This window comes from Podarcis bocagei (assembly GCF_964188305.1).
Source record: "Podarcis bocagei genome assembly, chromosome: 1".
In the NCBI taxonomy this organism is placed as follows: domain Eukaryota; kingdom Metazoa; phylum Chordata; class Lepidosauria; order Squamata; family Lacertidae; genus Podarcis; species Podarcis bocagei.
The window spans coordinates 9,927,886-9,949,797 of NC_138125.1; the positions used below are offsets into that span (position 1 = coordinate 9,927,886).

General features: G+C 46.3%; 1 protein-coding gene across 1 annotated transcript in view; it reads left to right on the forward strand.

The window, feature by feature from the left end:
• Positions 1–2,825, forward strand: part of PRKCH (protein kinase C eta) — a 121,333-nt gene extending 118,508 nt beyond the window's left edge. The window contains exon 14 of the mRNA XM_081192480.1: positions 1,271–2,825. Within this exon, the coding sequence (XP_081048606.1) occupies positions 1,271–1,453 (183 nt within the window). The 3' untranslated portion in view covers positions 1,454–2,825. The remainder of the gene's footprint in view (positions 1–1,270) is intronic.
• The last annotated feature ends 19,087 nt before the right edge of the window (positions 2,826–21,912 follow it).

Sequence of the window (21,912 nt, forward strand, 5' to 3'; positions counted from 1 at the left end):
CCCGACGGAAGGAGGTTAAATCCTGAGGGGCCCTAGTCTCATGGGACAGAGCATTCCACCAGGTCAGAGCCATCACTGAGAAGGCCCTGGCCCTGGTGGAGGATAGTCTGACTTCCTTAGGGCCCGGGACCTCTAAACTATGGTTATTCATGGACCTTAAGGTCCTCTGCGGGGCAGACCAGGAGAGGCGGTCCCATAAATACGAGGGCCCTAAGTTTAATAACTGTGGGTTATTAAACGGTGGCTCAAAGTTATTGGTGAACCCTGCTCGGTAATTTAACAATGCTTTATTTGCTGCCAGCAAACTACATTCTGAAACTAGCGTTTGTTTACAAAACTTGGGTGTTTTGTAATCCAGCACTCTCAGTTAACCATGGTTTGCATCCCATCCCATCACCAAGTGACAAAACAAACATTGGAGAAACAAGAATTGTTTGATAGTCTGTGGGACAACTTGTTAAGAAAACTATGGTTTAGCATTATATGCAAACCAGGCTAGTATGTCGTTTTCCTGGGATAAGCCTTTAATGTAATATTTTGGACTAGATGGTTGTTGGTATTTTGGGTTGGGTACACACTATACATTTAAAACACACGCCAAAAATTTAGGAACTGTTGTTTACCTATCATAGAGCTAGTATTCTCAACACTTTAAAAAAAACTACAGTTCCCATGATCCTTTGGGAGAGATGTGTTTCAAATGTGCTTTATATGTCTGGTGTGTATGCAGCCATTTCTGTAATCCCCTTTTGGGGTGCTTATAACAGAAAAGCTGAGTACAGCTAATTTCTTATATATAAGCCTAACAGATTGGACCCAAGCTTAAATTACTCACGCTTAGGTCCTATAGAAATCACTGTGTCAACTACCTGACATTCAGAAGACATCTTAAGGCAGCCCTGTTCAGGGAAGTTTTTAACGTGTGATATTTTACTGTATTTTTGGTTTCTATGGAAGCCGCCCAGGGTGGCTGGGGAGGCCCAGCCAGATGGGCGGGGTATAAATAATAAAGTATTATTATTATTATTATTATTATTATTATTATTATTATTATTATTATTATTTCACACTGATTTCTGTGTGGTGCAAGTACTTAGTGTGATGTAACAAACTTAGTTAGGATCCTGCCCAATTTTTAGAAAATGACAATGCCAATTTTTCAAAATCCTCAAAATACTGAGAAACCAATGTGAATGTCACCCTTGTTAATAGGTGGGGGGAGGGAGAGAACGAAAACCTAATATATTTGTTTTATATTTGCATATGACAGAAATCGAAAGAAGATGTGAGCAACTTCGATCCCGAATTTTTAAAAGAGGAGCCAATATTAACTCCCATTGAAGAAGGAATTCTTTCTATGATTAACCAAGACGAATTTAAAAACTTTTCTTACACAGACCCAGAACTAGAGTCTTCACCACATTTGCGGGCGTCTACTAGCCTCTCCCCCTGACAATGAGGAACAGTGGCAATTTAGGCTTTCCTGAAAATTTGTCCAGCTGGGAGATCGAAACCCGACAGCCTAATATTCATGCCTCGCAGACAAGAGAAGCACTGTTAGTTTAATATCGGAGCAGAGGTTCTCTCCTGGAATTTTTGAAGCAGCAAGAACAAATATTTATAGCAGGGCAACGAATCCCCTTCGGTAAATGGATGGTGTGGATCTGGGAAGAAGAAATAATTTGACCTTGTTGACTCGGGACAGCTGGCTGGGAAATTCGACTTTGCAGTGCGTCTGGGGAGTCACCAGAAGGGTGAAATGAACTCTGAGGCAGGCCAAGTTTTTATACCCCACTGATGTCCTGCAATTGCACCTTCCACAAAACAGGGGTAACAAAAAGAGGGGAGCCAATGACTGGGTCGAACTGCATCAAGAAAAATGTTATGCATGGCATTACCTTGGTTAAAGAATTTATATAGTATACTGTTCTTCCTCCAAGGAAGAACGTCGTAGATCCCTCCTGGGCAAAAATGGGTCTCTGAAATGTTTCAGGCTTCCATCTGAAGAGATAGTTCATTGCACAGATTGTCAAAAACATTTTTTTAAAAAATATCCTCCAGGAAAGGAAGTCTTCCATGGGATATAGGCCCAGATCCAGGCCCGGTTCTGATTTGTTGTATGCTAGTGGTGGCTCCAGATGGGATTGTACTGTCCTCATTTCCATCATGTGCATCCTGTCAACTGAAAGGAGGATAAAACAGGTTTTCATATCTGCTCTGAGAAAGAGAAAGAGAGAGGAGGAGGAGGAGGTGAAGAATGAATCTTCCTTGCTGAGTTGGGGTGAAAGTTTGTGACTGTTGTTAACAGAGTGAGACCACCTGCTACCTCTCTGTGTTAGAGACTTCCGTTTGTGCCACAATTTGTAGGCGCAGGTCCATGCTTTCCAGACATGCGTCAAGAGCAGGGTAGATTTTTTTCCCCTCCCACTGCTTTCCTCAGAAAACCTGGTTGTTTACTGCTGCATCTGAGAAAACGCCAATCCACAGCAAACCCAGTTGACTTTTATGGTGATTCACAATGGGACAAAAACAAAACAAAACCCTGCTTGGATCCATGCCTACAGACTCTGGATGAGCCCTTCCTAACCGTAAGATGAGAGGGAATTTATTTCCTGTGTTTGTCAAATAACCGAGATGACCTGGGGCTTCCTAAGCATTTTCTTCTCCCATCCTCAGTGCTTCCTCTCCTGTTTAAAACAGACTGTGTAAAGTACTCTCTGCCTTTTGCCTCAAAGAGGATTTTTACCCTGATTCCCTTGAAAAAAAATATGGATGTTTTCTTCAGGGCTCATTAAAAACAGAAGAAGAAAAAACTGAAACCAAAATGGTGGTCCCTCAAATTATTTCGCCACTGGCGGCATGACCTTTCTGCCAGGCACCCAGCTTACAACTCAGGACCTCATTTTGGGACAAAGCAGGGAAATTTCACACAAGCGGAAGATGAGGTTCTTATGCCACAACTGCTTGGTTCTCAATGTGCTTCTGCATACCCAGTTGCGGGGAATCAGAAGTGGGGTGTGTGTTGTTGGTTTCAGGGCCCTCTTGCAGGCTTCCAGTGGGTGGGCACCTGGTTGGCTAGTTTGAAAACAGGATGCTGGACTACAGGTAGATGGCCCATTGGCTTACAGGGTTCCTCTTCGTTTCTTACGTTCTTAAGTTGATTAAAAGTACATTTATTTGAATGAGTAATGAAATATACTCAGAGTGAGGAGGAATGAATGAAAGTCCCCTCACAGTATCTGCTTTATATACATTATTTACACCAGTGTTTTTCAACCACTGTTCCGCGGCACACTAGTGTGCCGCGAGATGTTGCCTGGTGTGCCGCGGGAAAAATCAAAAAATTTGAAAGATTATTTTTTTTTTAAAAAAGTCAACTTTTCGATTGGGGCGCCATCCCCGGAGGGAGGCGGGCGAGTCGGGCAGCGAGAGGCGGGGCGCCGGCGGCGAGGAGAGGCCGCCCAGCGCGGGGCTCTCGCCATCTGCCTGCCTGGCTGCCTGCGAGCTCGGCGGGCAGCGCCTCCGTCTGCAGCGCCCGCCTCGCGGCTCTCATTCCCTGCCCCTGCCAAAGCTCACCCAGCCAAGCCGCGCTCTCCTTCCTGCCTCGCTTTGCTGCCTCCTCCCACCCCCACCCCAAAGCTTGGAGGTTCCCCGGCGCCGACTCGCAGGTTTGACCCCCTTCTCACACCTGTTCGCGCTCCTTGCACGGAATGGGGCGGATGGGGAGGAACGGGGCTCGCCGCTGCCTCCGCTCGCCCTCCCCCCCTCCGCCGGTGGTCCCGCGATTCTTGGCTTTTTGGCGGTTGGCACAGAAGGAAGGCAAGGGGGAGGGGAAAAAATTGAAACTTACACTTTCGTGCGTCCCTCCCGGCGTGACGCTGCGCGCTGACGTCACGGGGCTGTAATGGTGGTGTGCCTCGAGATTTTTTTCATGAAACAAGTGTGCCTTTGCCCAAAAAAGGTTGGGAAACACTGATTTACACAATGGGCTGCACATGATTGGCTAATTCCGGAATTCTACTGTAAGCCAATCAGGTTGTGGATTCACTTCTATCTGGAGCAGGATTGGGTGGTTCCTGCCAACCAATCATACTGCTGCATTGTTCTAGGACCAATCAGACTGCTGCATTCTGAATCCTATTGTTCTAGAACCAATCAGACTGCTGCAGTTTGGATCCTATTCAACTCAGTACATAACAAGTAACATTAGTTTATATGAGTTAAGTGGGGTACTGATTTCGGCTAGCAGACTGTGTTCAGTACAGGTGTCTTCCCCAAAACTTACGCGGGGGCCCCAACATGCAGAAGTGAAATTGTGTATAGTGGGGAGCACCCCACTTTAATAGAGAGGGGGTGCGGGGAGGAGAGAGAGCGGGAGGTAAGAGAGGCAACTTGGAAATTGTCCGTGGCCCGCTTCCCCTATCCCGAGCCTGCCTGCCTGAGGGGAGCCGGAGCGCATGGTGGTGGCAGCTGGACAGAGTGCGAGGGCCAAGAAGGGCACCCAGCAGAATGGGTGTCAGGAGGGGGCGCAGATGCGTGGCACAGCCAGGGAGAAGGTGCCTCCTGCCCCGTGCCGCTGGTCCATCGGCGGCCACCTTCCCTGGTTTGGGCAGCAGCCCTGAGCAAGGGAAGTCCTATTTATTTATTTGCGCATCATGACTTTAGCCAGCTTGTGCCATAAAAATCATGCTCCTTGCCATCAGACTCTCAGCATTTGGCTTCTGCTGCATCACTGCGAACCACCCTGGGTGTGGCATTTACCAAGAGGTAACCCATCGCGAGGGACGTGGGTGGCGCTGTGGGTTAAACCACAGAGCTTAGGACTTGCCTATCAGAAGGTCGGCGGTTTGAATCCCCGTGACGGGGTGAGCTCCCGTTGCTCGGTCCCTGCTCCTGCCAACCTAGCAGTTTGAAAGCACGTCAAAGTGCAAGTAGATAAATAAGTACTGCTCCGGTGGGAAGGTAAACAGCGCTTCCGTGCACTGCTCTGGTTCGCCAGAAGCGGCTTAGTCATGCTGGCCACATGACCCGGAAGCTGTACGCCAGTTCCCTTGGCCAGTAAAGCGAGATGAGCGCCACAACCCCAGAGTCGGCCATGACTGGACCTAGTGGTCAAGGGTCCCCTTTACCCTTTACCTAACCCATCGCGATAGGCCTGGTTTCCTTGATCCATCTTCAGGTTGGTCCACCTTACATGAGCCCAGCAAGTGATGAGAAGAATGGTACCTACTAGCCTTCATTCCCGGAATTCTGATTCAGCGAGGGTAGCCAACATGGCACCGTCTGGATGTCATGGACTACAACTCCCATCATCCCTCGCTATTGGCCATGCTGTCTGAGGCTGATGGGAGCTGAAGTCCAACAACATCTAGAGGGCAAGAGGTTCACTATTCCTGTCCTGTATACAGAACCTCCAAGTGTCCCTATTTTCCAGGGATGTTCCCGATTCAGAGAAGCCATCCCAGTTTCTGATTTGATCCCGGAATGTCCCACTTTTCTGTTCCTATTTTCACTGGAGAAATGTTGGAGGGTATGGAGTTATGTGACCCCCCCCCCAAGCCATCTGAAGGCAATCCTGTAGGGATGGTAAAAAAAGTAAAGTGAAATTAAAATAAATAAAAAATTAATTTAAAAAACTATTTAATGTTTTATTATGTTTTTATATACATGTATGTTGGAAGCTGCCCTGAGTGGCTGGGGCAACCCAGTAAGATGTGTGGGGTATTAATCATAAAATTATCATTATGGAATGGGATGTCTCTATTTTCATCAGAGGAATGTTGGAAGGGATGTGTACGCATGCACCTATGGTAAGTGAATGGCTCAGCCGGTGGAAATCTGTATTCAAGCAGCAATGCTGCTGAATTGTTTCACCACTGGCACTAAATGCTGCTGAATGTGGGTTTGTGAGGTGGCAGCGTCATGTTCTTGCGTTTTTTAACAGAGCACTGACTTCTCTCCCCCTGCTGCCCTGCTGCCACTGCACAAACTTAAGCATGTGCCATCCTACTGCAAAAACATGTTCTCATGTGCCACACTAGGTACTTTCAGGTGTCCAAGGAGCCTAGTTAGAACCAACTGCTTCCTTGCAAATGTCCAGCGCTAGGGCAAGCCGAAAACTGCCCTTTCTCCATCTTTGCAGGCCCAGAAAAGTCTCATCTGGAAATTTCCTTTGTGAGTTTGCAACCAAGCCAGAAAGTGTGGGGTGGGGAAGGGGGAGGAGGAACTGGAACAAGCAGCAACATTGCCCTTACTGGATTTTGCCATAAACGTTGCGACATAACTTCTCGCCAAAGGATTCGCTTGCTGTCGCACACACCCTGCAGTTTGCGGGAAGGAGCGAGCTGTAAAAGTTGAGTAAGCATTGCAGCTAAACCTGACTCAGCGTTTTATCGCCACTAATAGGCTGGCGGCTTATCTGCTGCTGTCTGAATTTGATCTTTCAGTCTCTCCTCTTAAGCCTGCTGGAGGTTTTTCCTTTCTTTCTTCCAGTTCCGCTTCCACTTAATCTCAAGATTCTTTGTCCCTGCCCTGTTCTTTACCCCAGACAAGTTTGCACAAATCACGATCCTGTCTCTCACTGTGATGAAAAGGTCACCAGGTACCATGTGAAGCAAGGGGTTCCTCTCAGGCCCCTAATCCATCCAGCCCATCAGGAAGTAGCCAATGCGGTGTCCTTCGGAAATTGTCGGACTACAACTCCCATCATCCTTGGGCCTTTGGCCCTGCTAGCTGAGGCTGATGGGAGCTGGAATCTGACAGCAACTTGCAGGTATTGTGTTGGCTACCCCTGGTCTATATGGGCAGACAGGAGCCCTCCAGAACCTCAGGCACACTTCTCTCATAGAATCATAAGAGTTGGGAGGTACTGCAAGGGTCATCTAGTCCAACCCCCTGCCCAATGCGGGATTCGAACTCACAACCCTGAGATTAAGAGTCTCATGCTTTAACAGCTGAGCTAGCCGACTGATGGTATGGGACCCACTACATTGTTTTTTAGCTAACATGAGATGCCCTGGGGCCACACAGGAATAGGTCACAATGCAACTCCTATCCATTCCAGTGCTTCCCCTCCCAGGGACAGTGTTGTCATGGAGAACAGCCACAGAACAGGGTCCTTTGCCCAGAGACTCGGGGCAATTCATTTTATCTGGGAATAAACTCCATTGCTATGTGGTCACTTATGCACCAGCACAGATTTGCATGAAAATTGCACATGCTACTTTGTTGTTGTTGTTGTTTAGTTGTGTCCGGCTCTTCGTGACCCCATGGACCAGAGCACGCCAGGCACTCCTGTCTTCCACTGCCTCCCGCAGTTTAGTCAAACTCATGCTGGTAGCTTCGAGAACACTATCCAACCATCTCGTCCTCTGTCGTCCCCTTCTCCTTGTGCCCTCCATTTTCCCAACATCAGGGTCTTTTCCAGGAAGTCTTCTCTTCTCATGAGGTAGCCAAAGTATTGGAGCCTCAGCTTCAGGATCTGTCCTTCCAGTGAGCAGTCAGGGCTGATTTCCGTAAGAATGGATAGGTTGGATCTTCTTGCAGTCTATGGGACTCTCAAGAGTCTCCTCCAGCACCATAATTCAAAAGCATCAATTCTTCGGCGATCAGCCTTCTTTATGGTCCAGCTCTCACTTCCATACATCATTACTGGGAAAACCATAGCTTTAACTATGTGCTACTTTACATGTATGCAAATTCAGAGGTAATTGCTGTCATTTAAATAGACATACATGGGGGGAAGAAGACTTTGGCCAAGTGATCAGTGTGCCTGTTGAGTCTGCAGTGTTGCCGCTGACTTTTGATGGCTAACTCCCTTCTTACAGTTCTTTCTCTTTAAAGCAGACTTAGACGGGAGAGCCCTTAAGAAAGAAGATCCTTTTTTCACATAGAGGTCTTTAAAGTAGGTCACATGCTGCCAATGGCATGGGAGGAAGAGGGTTCGCTGAGCACCCTGAGACTTGCCAGGACCCAGCATGCATGTGTGTGAGGCCTTTCTGGTGACCGTGCACAGCTCAAAGCTGTTCCCACCCATTATGCACTGGGAGAAAAGGGATCCAGTTGATTCCAGAGCCAGCTGCCCTGCCTCTCCAAAGGGACTCATGGATGAGTTGTACTTGAGCCTTTGTCCTGATAAATGTACAATTTAGAGTTGCTCTAAGTTTCCTATCAGAAAGTACACGGAACTCCAATTGCTCATTGCCCTGAGACTTCAGAGCTGAAGGGGAAAACACTCTGGCCTCTGACATCTGCCAGGGGACTCTGGGAGGCTGCTCCCCGTGGCTGTCAGGAGACAACATCAAGGCAAGGGGAGAGATCACCCTGGCCCTATTGCTTTACCCCCTCTCCCCGTTGAAAGAAGCCCCCCCCCCCAATAATTTAAAGAACTTTGTCATGGAAAGATCGTTCACATTCCTGCTTGTCCCACTGCTTTCTCCTGGGGAAACCAGTTGTATCCCCCTGAATCAAATCAAACGTCAATTGGGTATTCTGCAGATAGACATTTGTTTCAATTCAAAGGTAAACAGCAGGTTTTCCCAGGGAAAGTACTAGGGCAAACGAAAAACCTATTAGATGAGCCTTAAGACCTAGTATCTGAATCTTCATTTTTCCTCCTCCCTCCCAATCGCTTTTTCCTTTTGTGTTGTGGCTATAGACTGCAAGTCCAGGGGCAGATACTGCCTTATTACTGATCATGGTAAATTGCCTTGGTAGCTTTGTTTTTTAGCCAAAAAGAAGGGTAAGGATACTTTAATTAAATAAAGAAATGCATATGCCCCAGTCAGGAGGCTCTTGATGCTGCAGGGACAACCTGTTCCTTGCTGCCTCCACCCATCTCACACGCCCTGCCCTTGGACATAATGAACAAGTTGTGTGTGCAGAGTATCTACCTTGCATGCCAGATAGAAATAATGATTGATTGATGTGCATGAAGGGAACAGAATGATATCAATGTGTGTTAATTTAATGGAGCGTATGAGGACTTGGTGTGGCTGTTGTTGATACTAATACAGAAGTGTGGCCTTGAACTTCTCCAGACCCATGTTTAAACCCAGTTAGGGTCCTGCCCTCCAGAGCAGGAGAAAGCAAGCTTGCTCCATCTTACATGTGACAGCCCTCTAGATATCTGTCTCCTCTTTTCCAGGCTAAACATACCTAGCTCCTTCAACCATTCCTCATAAGGCTTGGTTTCCAGACCGTTGATCATCTTGGTCACCCTCCTCTGCACACCTTCCAGCTTGTCAACATCCTTCCTAAATCGTGGTTCCCTGAATTGGACACAGTATTCTAGGTGTGGTCTGACCAAGGCAGAATAGAGTGGTACTATGACTTCCCTTGATCTGGACACTAGACTTCTGTTGATGCAGCTTAGAATAGCATTAGCCTTTTTTGCTGCTGCATCACACCAGTGACTCCCACTAAGACCCCCAGATCCTTTCCCCATGTGCTATTAACAAGCCAGGCGTGCCCCATCTTAGATTTGTGCTGCAGGTTCTTTCCTGCTAAGTGCAGGACCTAACTTTTGTCCCTACTGAAATTCAGTTGGGCTTGGGCCCAGTTCTCCAACCAGTTGAATCCTGATTCTGCCTTCTGTGACGCTAACTACCCCTCCCGGTTTGGTGTCACCTGCAGATTTGATGACGGTCCTCTCAATTCTTTACAAAGACAAGAAAACAATGCCAGGCACATCCGCTCACTTTTGCAGCCTATTAGATAAGTATAATGAGATCGAAAGTTAATCCCCTCTCTTTCAAATCCAACAATTAGCAAGAGCGTTAGAGGGCTATGTATCGTAGATACAGTTCAGCGCTCGCATTAGAGGGATATTTAAACCATCACATTCTGACCTCAGTGATTATTGTGTTAAGTGATGCTTCTGGAGGTCATACTATAAATGGGGCCAAATTAAGCAGCTCACTCCATAGCTTTGCATCTTAACCATTAATCCATTTCATCTTTGGGATCACTTCTAGCCCAGTGACAAAGCCAGATAGGCAGAAGATTTCGAGCAAGAGGCGCAGTTGCCTTGAATCCCTCCAGAGAGCCACCAGGGTGACATGAGGCCACGAGGGTGAATGTTTTGCACCTGGTGTTTGACCTGCGACGCCTCATTCACTCCCCTGCAAATCTCCACTCAAGTCACGGGCCTTGCATGTGCAAAAAGATTTTTTATTTTTTTTAAATGGAGATTTCACACCCATCCAAAATTGGGTGTGAAATCTGCATGTGATGTTCTCAAAGAGGTCTAACACTTTCAGGTTTCGCTTTTGGAGTTTGAATCTCTGGGAGCCTTTGAAAAATTCACGATGCTCATAACGCCAAAGATTTCTGCATACATTGGGGAGATATGTTTGAGGAACACCCAACTCAGCAGTGGCTTCTGAGAGCTGTTCCTGATATTGATCTTGCATGCCTCATGTCTGCTGTTCAGGGAGGAAGAGCTTAAATGCTTTGCTCAGCCCAGAGACACTTGAGAGGTGAAGTGTAAGGCTGCAGTCCACAAACCACAGGAAGCCTCTGGGGGTAGTCCTGTAGACATCAGTGGGGTTTCAGAAAGGCAGGTTTCGAATCAGTGGTTGGTTGGATGGAGCCAGGGAGGTGAGGGATCATTGCTTGGCTCTGTCTTGGTAATGTTTTTTTTTTTCTTTTCCTTTTGCAAATGTTTTTCCCCTCCTGCACTATGTGCCTAATGGAGACTGACTCATAGCAGAGTACATGGTGCAGCCACAGTGTTCGCAAATGGGAGTGCAGAAACACTCCAGGATGCAAAATCAAAGGAAATTTGTGATTCAGTGGGGTGGGAGATAGTGACTCAGAAAATCTTAGAAAGAAGTGATTGAAGACGACCTCAGCCATCATGCTCAGTGAAGGGCCGAATCCTGGTTTGAGGACTTACCTGGCTGTGGAGGCAGAACTACCACTGCAAGAAATCTAGCCACCTTCGTTGATTTCTCACAATGCCCCTAAAATGGACTGATCTTTCAATATTGGTTCCTGTCAAAGTTTCTCGTTTTAAAAAGTACTGTGTTAAATGGGAACATGCAATTAAACAATCCCCATATTGCTTAAATATATATTGTGGGAGAAGTGATTAAACCTTGAAGCCAAATGCTTCGCTGAAGATCGAAGTGTCAGATCCCATCAGTGTATGAACTTAAGAAGCTTTTAATTTTTTAAATTTTTTTACAGCTGACAGTAAAACGGGAAATGAAAACCTGCATCTTCCACACACAAAAAGAAAAGAATGAGGAAGGCAGGATGAAAAGAAGGCATTTGAAAACTGGAAGCAGATTAAGCCTGCCTGTCTGATTTCTGCTCTTTCCCCTCCTCTGCTAAGGGCCATAAACAGAAATTACACCCAAGTGACCTCAGAGCCTCTCTCGGCCGGACGTCCTCAGGGGTTTATCTCCTTACATCCCCTCTGTTGTGTTATAGATTAGAGACTTACACTCTGATGCTGGGATACTGACACTCAAGATGGATCTGGGTGGCTTCCAATATGTATAAAAACATAATAAAACATTATTATTATTATTTTAAAATCTTCCCTATACAGGGCTGCCTTCAGATATATTCTAAAAGTTGTATAGTTACTTATCTCCTTGGCTTGCATAACTCCATACCCTCCAACATTTCTCCAATGGAAATAGGGACGTCCTAAGGAAAAGCGGGACATTCCAGGATCAAATCAGAAACCGTGATGGCTTGTGTAAATCCAGAACTGTCCTTGGAAAATAGGGGTCTGCCCTTGTGGTCCCTCGCAACTCTACGATTCTATGATTGTACACAAGTCATGCATCATCCCCAAGATTGTTTGCTCAACTGGAATGTATCCCTAAATTCTGATAATTCAGTGAAAGCTCGGAAGCAAAAACAAAGGTGCTCAGACATGGAACGTTAAAGTGCGGACTGTTATGTACTGAAGTTCTCACACTGGGCCAGCAGGGGGATACTGTAGATAGTTTTCACTCAGGTCCACATATGCAAATAAGGGATTGAAAGTGACATTCAGTGATTGGATAGTTATAGAAAATGGTTACTGTTGCGTTGTAGTGGAGCTCTATATAAGCAGGCTGGCTGAACCCTTCAGTTCAGTTCTGTTCTGGGTCTGTGAATAAACAAGAGCTGTTTGAAGAATCGCTGTGTCGTCTGATATGTTCACCCACAACTTAACACGGATAAACCCCCTGCCCACTCCTTTTGTCACAGGTTCATCCAATTTGGTAGATTCCATCCCCAATTTGTTGGGGTTTTTAAAGTCTTTGAACTTTGACAATTTGGAAATCCTGCTTACTCAGAGATGAATATGTATATGTGAGTGCTTCTTGTATCTGCTTTCTTCTTCCCCAACATTGACCTCAGTTTGGCCACTCCTGCCAAAGCAATTTCTGCCTTGCGTCATTTTCACAGGCCACAGTCTGTCACAAAGTTCTGCAATGCAAAACACGCTGGTGAAATTAATTTGAACTGCACAGGAGCTTCCACCTGCAGTTGCCGAATTACAGAAACACAGTGGCTCTCCAGCGTTTAAGGCAGAGAAAAGCTGGGGGTGGAACCTGTGACCTTCTGCAGCAAAGCAGGTGTTCTACCACATATGGGACACCTGCATATTCATGCATTCCTGTATTATTATTATTATTATTATTATTATTATTATTATTATTATTATTATTATTATCACCTCCTGGCAAATAGAAGGGGAAGAAATGGAGGCAGTGAGAGATTTTACTTTCTTGGGCTCCATGATCACTGCAGATGGTGACAGCAGTCACGAAATTAAAAGACGTCTGCTTCTTGGGAGAAAAGCAATGATAAACCTAGACAGCATCTTAAAAAGCAGAGACATCACCTTGCCAACAAAGGTCCGTATAGTTAAAGCCATAGTTTTCCCAGTAGTGATGTATGGAAGTGAGAGCTGGACCATAAAGAAGGCTGATCGCCGAAGAATTGATGCTTTTGAATTATGGTGCTGGAGGAGACTCTGGAGAGTCCCATGGACTGCAAGAAGATCAAACCTATCCGTTCTTGGGGAAGTCGGCCCTGAGTGCTCACTGGAAGGACAGATCCTGAAGCTGAGGCTCCAATACTTTGGCCACCTCATGAGAAGAGAAGACTCCCTGGAAAAGACCCTGATGCTGGGAAAGATGGAGGGCACAAGGAGAAGGGGACAACAGAGGACGAGATGGTTGGGCAGTGTTCTTGAAGCTACCAGCATGAGTTTGACCAAACTGTGGGAGGCAGTGGAAGACAGGAGTGCCTGGTGTGCTCTGGTCCATGGGGTCACGAAGAGTCGGACACGACTAAACAACAACAACAAAATACCTGGAAGTCTCAGGGCAGTTCACAGAACAAAATCAAAATACAAAACCACAAAATATATAATCAAAATAAAAACAACCCACTGACCCCTAGGGGATTGGACTAGAGGACTCTCAGAATTCCTTCCAACTTTACAATTCTATGGTTCTATACTGAGCTACGACCACACTATGCATAATTTTATACACTATGTATAATTCCATTCCCCTCTATCATGTCCCACTCCTTGTCTGTTTTGCTAACACACATCTTTTAACCTTTCCTCTTAAGTCAACCTGGTAAAAGAACTCATTGAATAACTGGTGCTGCCTCGGGAGCCGCCATTTCTACCAGGAACCACCTAAGGGACGTCTAGCAAAAAAACAAAATAGATCCTGTATGCCTGAAGTGTCTATCTGTGGCTGGTGTAGAAACTGGAAATATATGCTGCTTGCTGGTGAAGCGAGAAGAATAAGAAGATGTGTATGTTTGTGGATGTTTTATTACGTTGCTAATGACACCTGGACCATTATCTTAAAACAAACATCACTTTGAGGCCCTCATGAACCAATCACGCAGGGAGCTGCAGTTGCTTTTCTGGGGCTGTTGGGTATCCATAGGGCTTGTTGAGCAACCGGCATGTTGAAAACCTTACAAACCACAACATGTTGAGAAAGATTTGGGAAATGCCTTGCGGTCTGCATCCATAACACGAGAAAGCAACAACGCATTCTTGAGGCTTGACACGAGCATGTGCTGCTGTTGTGGCTACAGCTCTCCTCTGACAGCAAAGAGGAGAATAGTAGGATAACAGAGTCCAGAACTAGCCTCAAGTCAAGAAATCCAGCACTAGGGCAGCCTTTTCTCAAAGACTGATGGACAGCCCCCTCTCCCAGGTCATTGTTAAATTTCTTGGATCATTATGAAGCCTCCTCTCACACTCAACCCAAATCTACATCTTGTAGCTTAAAGCACACGTTAGATCTAGTATTACATAACGGTGGTCACATTTAAAGCATATTTCATATGGCTTTAACGCTCCCCCCCCCCCATAATTACAAGAAACCACTAAAATCAAAACAGCCAAGATTGTCAGCAAAAATGCAATACGCAAAGTGCCACAGCTATGCAAAATTATTGTTACGAAGGTTTGCGCGCCACCCCCAATCTCTGCTGAGCAGCAACAAGATTCCAGGGGGTTTGAGGAGCTCACCCAGGGTTTACGTTGGGGAAACTGAGGCACAGCATGTAGCCTTATGAGGCTTTGCCCTCGGGTGGGAAAAAATATTGCGCCCAGGAAAGGGAGATGGTAGTCAACAGACACTCAAGGAATAGTTTCGGAGAAAAGGCATTTATTTCTACCATCCATGAACTGGTAGAAGGAGCAAGTGTGATAGTTCACAAAAAGCACGCACGAGTTCACAATCATGAGCACAGAGTTTATATTCCCTTCCAATTCCCTCCTCCTTTCTCCTCCTTCTTCCAGAGTCCTGCCCCATGAGTTCCTCTGAGAATGAACAGAAAGCTCCTGCTTTGGGACTCTTTTGGGACTCTTGGCACCCTTCCCAGGAAAGGGGGAATGAGAGCAGTTCAGCATGTCCAAAGATGTTGCAACTAGAGTGAGATAACTGTCAGTCTCAGAGTCTATTCATTAGCTTTTTGAAGCATTCTTGTACTGATAAAAAGTAACGGTTTGCCCTTGCCACAGCATCTTGTGAGAAAAGCAGAGAAGAGCAGAGAAAAGCTGTTTTGGATGTTTAGAAGACAAAAGGAATTTTGGACAGTTTGAGGCCTGGGGGGGGGACTTCGGGCCTAGGTGGGGTCACCTGTCCTCACCTTCCTTCATCCCCCCCCTGTTGACAGCCTTCTTCAAGGCTCATCCCAAGGTTGGCCACTAGAAGCTGGTATCTTGAAGAAATCTGGTTTATTTTGTACGTATTTACACCTGAAGTCTTCAGTGGAGGGGATGCAGATGGTGTGATGCCTTTTGTGGTCCTGTCTTTTTTAAGATGTGCCAGCCATTTTGTATTGTGCCACACACGCCGACAACAGCCATTTTGTGTTATGCCATGCCCCCCATGGCAGCCATTTTGTGACTGGCACCCATGGCACTTACTCCACATTGCAAATGGGCGTAATGTGTCAAAAATGGTTGGTGACCCCTGTTGAAAGGTAAGGTATTTCCTGTCTGCAGGTTCAGAATCTAACAGACGTGATCTAAAAGGAAAAGGGAATGAGGAGGGAAGAATAAAGCAAGCATTGGAGGAGCTGCTTCTTTATTGCCCAATGGATGTGGCCAGTTGGTCTCCCCCAGACCATAATATTCTTTCAGGAGGGAAGGAGGTACAGATTCCCATTGTGCCTGGTTCAGCTGGCTGATAGCAGAAGCCAGAGTGAGCCTCCGTTCAGCTCTCCTGTCTGAGGGAGAGAGATGTATAAATGACCTTTTCAGCAATAGAAGACAAATCTGTCCATTTCAGTTTCACTCAAGTTTCTATTTCCACCTCCCCAATCCTAGTTCGGCTCACTGTATATTTCTGTATCACCTTGCAATTATTTGAGCTCATTTTTTTAAAAAGCTGGAAATTTCTGCATTACTTCCAACATGCAGTTTTGCGAGCAATGTTTCCCGGTGTAGTGCATCTTTGTACGCTATTTTTAGTCATTTGCATTTTAATGCATGCTTCCACCTAATACATTCATTCCTGCATGCATTTTTGGCTTGGACAACTGCATCACAGAATCCAGCGAAGCGTGGCTTTTGAAGGACACCCGCAATCCATTGCACGTGTTGCTCCAGGAATCGAGAATTAGGTAGCTTGGCACTGATAGCCAAACTAAATCCCACCCCCATCCCTAATGAGTAGCGAAGGTGTCCTGGACTGACATTTGCTCCACATTTTGGCGGACTGGGTGACGTGGAAGTCACATGCTGCGTTAGATATCGATTCTTTCTCTCACCCGTCCATTTCGAGAGAAAGATGTACAAATGTCCAATTGTGGCATCCCCCTAGTAATGCTACGAGAGCACCCTCACAATCCCAGTGCCCCACAAATGGACAAAGCCGTCTTTATCTATAAACCGACCCCTTTTCTGCTGGTTCGCCTGCATTTAACTGCACTCTTGCATCGCTACATGAATGAGTGTGTTTAATTAATCCCTGCCAGAGGGAGGGCAGCGACTTAGGCAGCCCAAGAGCAAACAAGGTCAGCTTTCCCATTGGCAGCCACTGAAGAGCTGCGCATCAGCGGTGTTTGGGCGTGGGGGGGGGATAATATCATATGCTCTTTATTTTGAGCGCGGTTTTCGCTGCTCGCCTGCAAGCGATGACCTCTCCATGAGGACAATGCAAAGCTGAGCGGCAGAGGAGTGCAGCTTCTCTGCACACAAGATAGGTCAGTGGAACCGAGGATGCCATAGGCAGCAGTGCATGGGTATTGCTGGAGGAATAATGGCCGCGGCAGAGCTAAGTTGTTGACTTTGCAAATGTATATGCCAAGCGTCAGTCTTTGTAACATGCCCTTTGGCTCAGAAGCAAGCTTCTTACAGGGTTTCCAGTGTGGTCGTTTTGCGCCAGCGGTTGCTTCGAAAACATTTCAGATGCAGATGAAAAAAACAGAAGTAAAATGGAAAGCCCAAAGGAGAAACGCAATCCAGAATGGGGCACATGGAGATTAGGCTTCAGAACTGATATCATTTGCGGGTGGGGGTTCCATCACGTAACAGAAAACTCTGCAGTTGAGTAGGTGCACAGAACGTAATCCCTTCCCTTCAAAATCAGATAAGGAAAATACAGCAGCAGCAGCAGTAACAAATAAGAACAAATGAAGCAGGCCCTAAAGAACACCCCAGGCTCTGAGCCGGATCGGGGATTCTATGCCACTTCTGCCCTCTCCCTGGCTGTAGTTTGCCTCTGAAGGTGCTATTTGCAGTAAATAGCAGCTTCCGGGGCAAACAGCTTTGTGGTGGGGGGATGACTTTCAGCGGTAAACTGGCAAGGGGTTAAAATCCAAATCATGAGCCAGTGCTGGCCCTACTATTAGGCAGAGAGTAGCATAAGGTTACCAGATTTTTTTCAATGAATCCAGGGACACTTATTGTTTGCTATGTACATGTGACATGATCACTGCAGATGGTGACAGCAGTCACGAAATTAAAAGACGCCTGCTTCCTGGGAGAAAAGCAATGACAAACCTAGACAGCATCTTAAAAAGCAGAGACATCACCTTTCCGACAAAGATTCGTATAGTTAAAGCTCAGGGACGCGGACTTAGAAAAAATATTGGGGGGGCCCGGGAAAGCTCATGAATAATAAATAAGCTCATAAATATGCAAATAAAGTGGCTCCGGCCCTAAATAGGGCAAGCCACACCCCCCAGCCAGCCGATTGGCTGGCTGGGAGGTGTGGCCAGTCGGGATTCCCCTGTTCTCGCGGGATTTCCGGCCGGGGCTCTCCGATTAGGGTGCGCGGCTGGCTGGCTGGCGAAGGAGCAGGTGGGGAGGAGGCGGGGGACGGCGGCGGCGCTCTGCTGGAAGGGCGCCCGCCCGAGATTATTGGGGGGGCTGAGCCCCCCCAAAAAATTTTTTGAGGGGGCTCGAGCCCCCTCAAGCCCCATGGAGTCGGCGCCTATGTTAAAGCTATGGTTTTCCCAGTAGTGATGTGTGGAAGTGAGAGCTGGACCGAAAAGAAGGCTGATCGCTGAAGAAATGATGCTTTTGAATTCTGGTGCTGGAGGAGACTCTTGAGAGTCCCATGGACTGCAAGAAGATCAAACCGATCCATTCTTAAGGACATCAGCCCTGAGGGCTCACTGGAAAGACAGATCCTGAAGCTGAGGCTCCAATACTTTGGCCACCTCAGGAGAAGAGAAGACTCCCTGGAAAAGACCCTGATGTTGGGAAAGATGGAGGGCACAAGGAGAAGGGGACAACAGACGACGAGATGGTTGGACAGTGTTCTTGAAGCTACCAGCATGAATTTGACCAAACTGTGGGAGGCAGTGGAAGACAGGAGTGCCTGGTGTGCTCTGGTCCATGGGGTCACAAAGAGTCGGACACGACTAAACGCCTAAACAACAACAACAACATGTACATGTGAATGCTGAGAAAGCTGTAAATCCAGGGACTGTTCCCGGGAAACAGGGACATCTGGTAACCTTAGAGTAGCAACCGCCTCAGACGGAAGATCCCAGAGGTGAAATGATGGCATCGTTTCTAAGCTAATCTGTTGCCCTCAGGTGTAGTGAAGAACACTGTCAGACCCTCCCAAAACATCTGGGGGGCCGAGTTTGCCTATGCCTGAGTTAACAGCTTCCTTATGCAGAGCTGCCTTCAGATGTCTTCTAAAGGTTGCACAGTTACTTTTCTCCTTGGCTCGGGGGGTGGGGGGGCAAAACTCCTATTTTCCAGGGACAGCCCCAGATTTACAGAAGCCATCCCAGTTTCTGATTTGATCCCGGAATGTCCCACTTTTCCTTAGGATGTCCCTATTTTCATCAGAGAAATGTTGGAGGGTATGGAGTTTTGCAACCCCCCCAGAGCCGAGGACATAAGTAACTATGCAACTATGCAACCTTTAGAAGGTATCTGAAGGCAGCTCTGTATAAGGAAGTTGTTAACTGTTCCATGTTTTATTGTGGTTTTTATATATGTCAGAAGCTGCCCAGAGTGAATGGAGCAACCCTGTCAAAGTTCGACATTGGAATTTGCTGCCAAGGAGTGTGGTGGAGTCTCCTTCTTTGGAGGTCTTTAAGCAGAGGCTTGACAACCATATGTCAGGAGTGCTCTGATGGTGTTTCCTGCTTGGCAGGGGGTTGGACTCGATGGCCCTTGTGGTCTCTTCCAACTCTATGATTCTATGATTCTATGATTCAAAGTGGTGGGATATAAATGATAAAAGCATCACCATTATTATTATGGAATAGGACATCCCTATTTTCATTGGAGAAATGTTGGAGGGTATGCACAGTCCTGACCCCAGGAAGATTCAACTGCTGGTCTGGTTGGACTCTGCGTACATAGAATGGGTAGAGCACCATATTGTCCTCAGGCAGCAAAATGCCTTGGGCCCAGGTGTGGCGCCAGCAGTTGGCCAGCTTGAGCCCTGGCTGAGGGTCCCAGGGCTTTGAAGGATCTGTCACCCACCAAACTGTGTCAAGAGCCCCCCGCTAGGTGTATATTCCATGTCAGGGCCCCACAATTACTTTTCTCTTCAAAATAAAATTGCCCAGCTTAAGCACTCTTAAGTATGGGTAGTGTACTGTGTCATTCAGCCCTTAAGTGACTACTCCTCTACCGCAGAAAAAGTCCAGTTATTTTTTTTAAAAAAATGATATTTATTAATATTTCACAAACAATAGAAACAAATTTCAACAAATTCCATCATACAAAAGCAAAACAAATAAAAAAATACACAGTAGAAAAACAGTTGATAGAAAAAAGAATAAAGAATAAAAACAAAGAGAAAAGCCAAAAATCAAAACTGAAAAATAGATTAATATTTTCAAATCTTATATTTTCTTCACTAGTTTCTTGACCTCCTCACACCTCCCATTTTGTATTCCAGTTCAGATATTAAATTCAGCAAATCCTTAGCCTCTAACATTCATCCTTACTCCATATGTTAACCTATTATTATAAATATCCATTTCCAGTTATCAATCCCTATTTATATTTTCTTAAGCATCTCTTTACCCACCAAACTGTGTCAAGAGCCCCCCGCTAGGTGTATATTCCACGTCAGGGCCCCACAATTACTTTTCTCTTCAAAATAAAATTGCCCAGCTTAAGCACTCTTAAGTATGGGTAGTGTACTGTGTCATTCGGCCCTTAAGTGACTACTCCTCTACCGCAGAAAAGGTCCAGTTAAGGGACTCTTACAAAACTGCTAAGAAAAATAATAAACCTGCACACCCCCCAAAGCAGAGGCTCCCAGTTTTCTCCAGAAAACATTTTCCAAAAGCAGATGAGCGCTTGCTTCATTCTGTTGCCGCTGGGCCAGTTCATGTGAGAAGTAAATGCATCGATGTTGCACTCTTGCCTGAGCAGAAACCGCAATTTCTCACAACCTCCGGTTATTGTAATGTGTTTGCTTTGCCGCCAACATTAATGTCAGAAGCACTTGGAGCCTGTGAGATTTAGCAGGAGCAGAATGATTGGCCTTCTTTTAACAAGTATAAACGGTTGTCGGTAGAATTTTAAATATCGTATATACTAATAAGGAAACTCCAAGTGCTGGCCATTAAACAGGCAAAATGGCATCATCTAGGCGAAAGAGGACAGTGCTGGCTGACTTGGGAGAAGCCCAAGTTATGCAGAAGTACAAGAAAATATTTGCAATTTAAGTATCTTCTTTTTAATGGGCCCAAGGATCATGTACTGAATGGTTGTGGGAGAGAAAAAAATCAGAAAGCCAGGAAGGAAAGGTGTGTGTGTGTGTGTGTGTGTGTGTGTGTGTGTGTGTGGAGTATTTGAACAGAAGCACTACACATTGTATATATCAAATTCTACTTGTGTATGCTGAATTCTGCAATGGGGTGTGGGTGTGTGGGTGTGGTTGTTTGGTAGTGTTCCTGCTCGCTTTGCTCGCCAACCCCACCTAACCCCATGTCCCCACCAGCCCCTTCTGCAAAGCCAGCCACCCTCTCCAACTGACATATCAATATCTAAGGAGACAGGACTAGTCCTATCACTACTCTGTACTATGGAACTTGCTCTATAGCAGTGATGGCCACCAACCTAGATAGCTTTAAAAGAGGACCAGACAAACTCATGGAGGGTATGGATGCTGATGTCTCCTAGCCATGGTGGCTATACTCTTGCCTCCTTAGCTGGAGGCAGCAATATGAAATGGGAAAAGAATTAGAACACCATTTCTGAACAAATGCATACACCAAGGAAGGGCGACCAAGAGGCTCAAGGGTCTGGAAACCAAGCCTGATGAGGAACAGTTGAGGGAGTTGGGTATTATTTAACCTGGAGAAGAGGACTAAGAGGAGATATGATGTTCTTGTTGTTTAATCGTTTAGTTGTGTCCGACTCTTCGTGACCCCATGGACCAGAGCACACCAGGCACTCCTGTTTTCCACTGCCTCCTGCAGTTTGGTCAAACTCATGTTCGTAGCTTCGAGAACACTGTCCAACCATCTCGTCCTCTGTCATCCCCTTCTCCTTGTGCCCTCAATCTTCCCCAACCCATCTTCAGATAACTCAAGGGCTGCCACATGGAAGATGCTTGTTTTTCCCCGCTCTGGAGAGTAGGATGGAATGGGCTGAAGTTACTAGAATGGATTGAAGTTAAAAGAAAGGAGATTCCGACTAAACATTTGGAAGGGCTTTCTGAGAGTAAGAGCTGTTCGAGTGTGGACAGACTCCCTTGGGAGGTGGTGGACTCTCCTTCCTTGGAGGTTTTTAAGCAGAGGATGATCTAGTAGAGATTCCTGCATTGCAGAGGGTTGGAGTAGATGTCCCTCAGGGTCCCTTCCAATTCTACAGTTGTGTAGTTCTATGCATATACCCTGGATATTGGCCACGCTGGTTGGGGGTGTGTTATGTACTGAGTTGAATAGGATCCAAAATGCAGCAGTCTGATTGGTCCTAGAACAATAGGATCC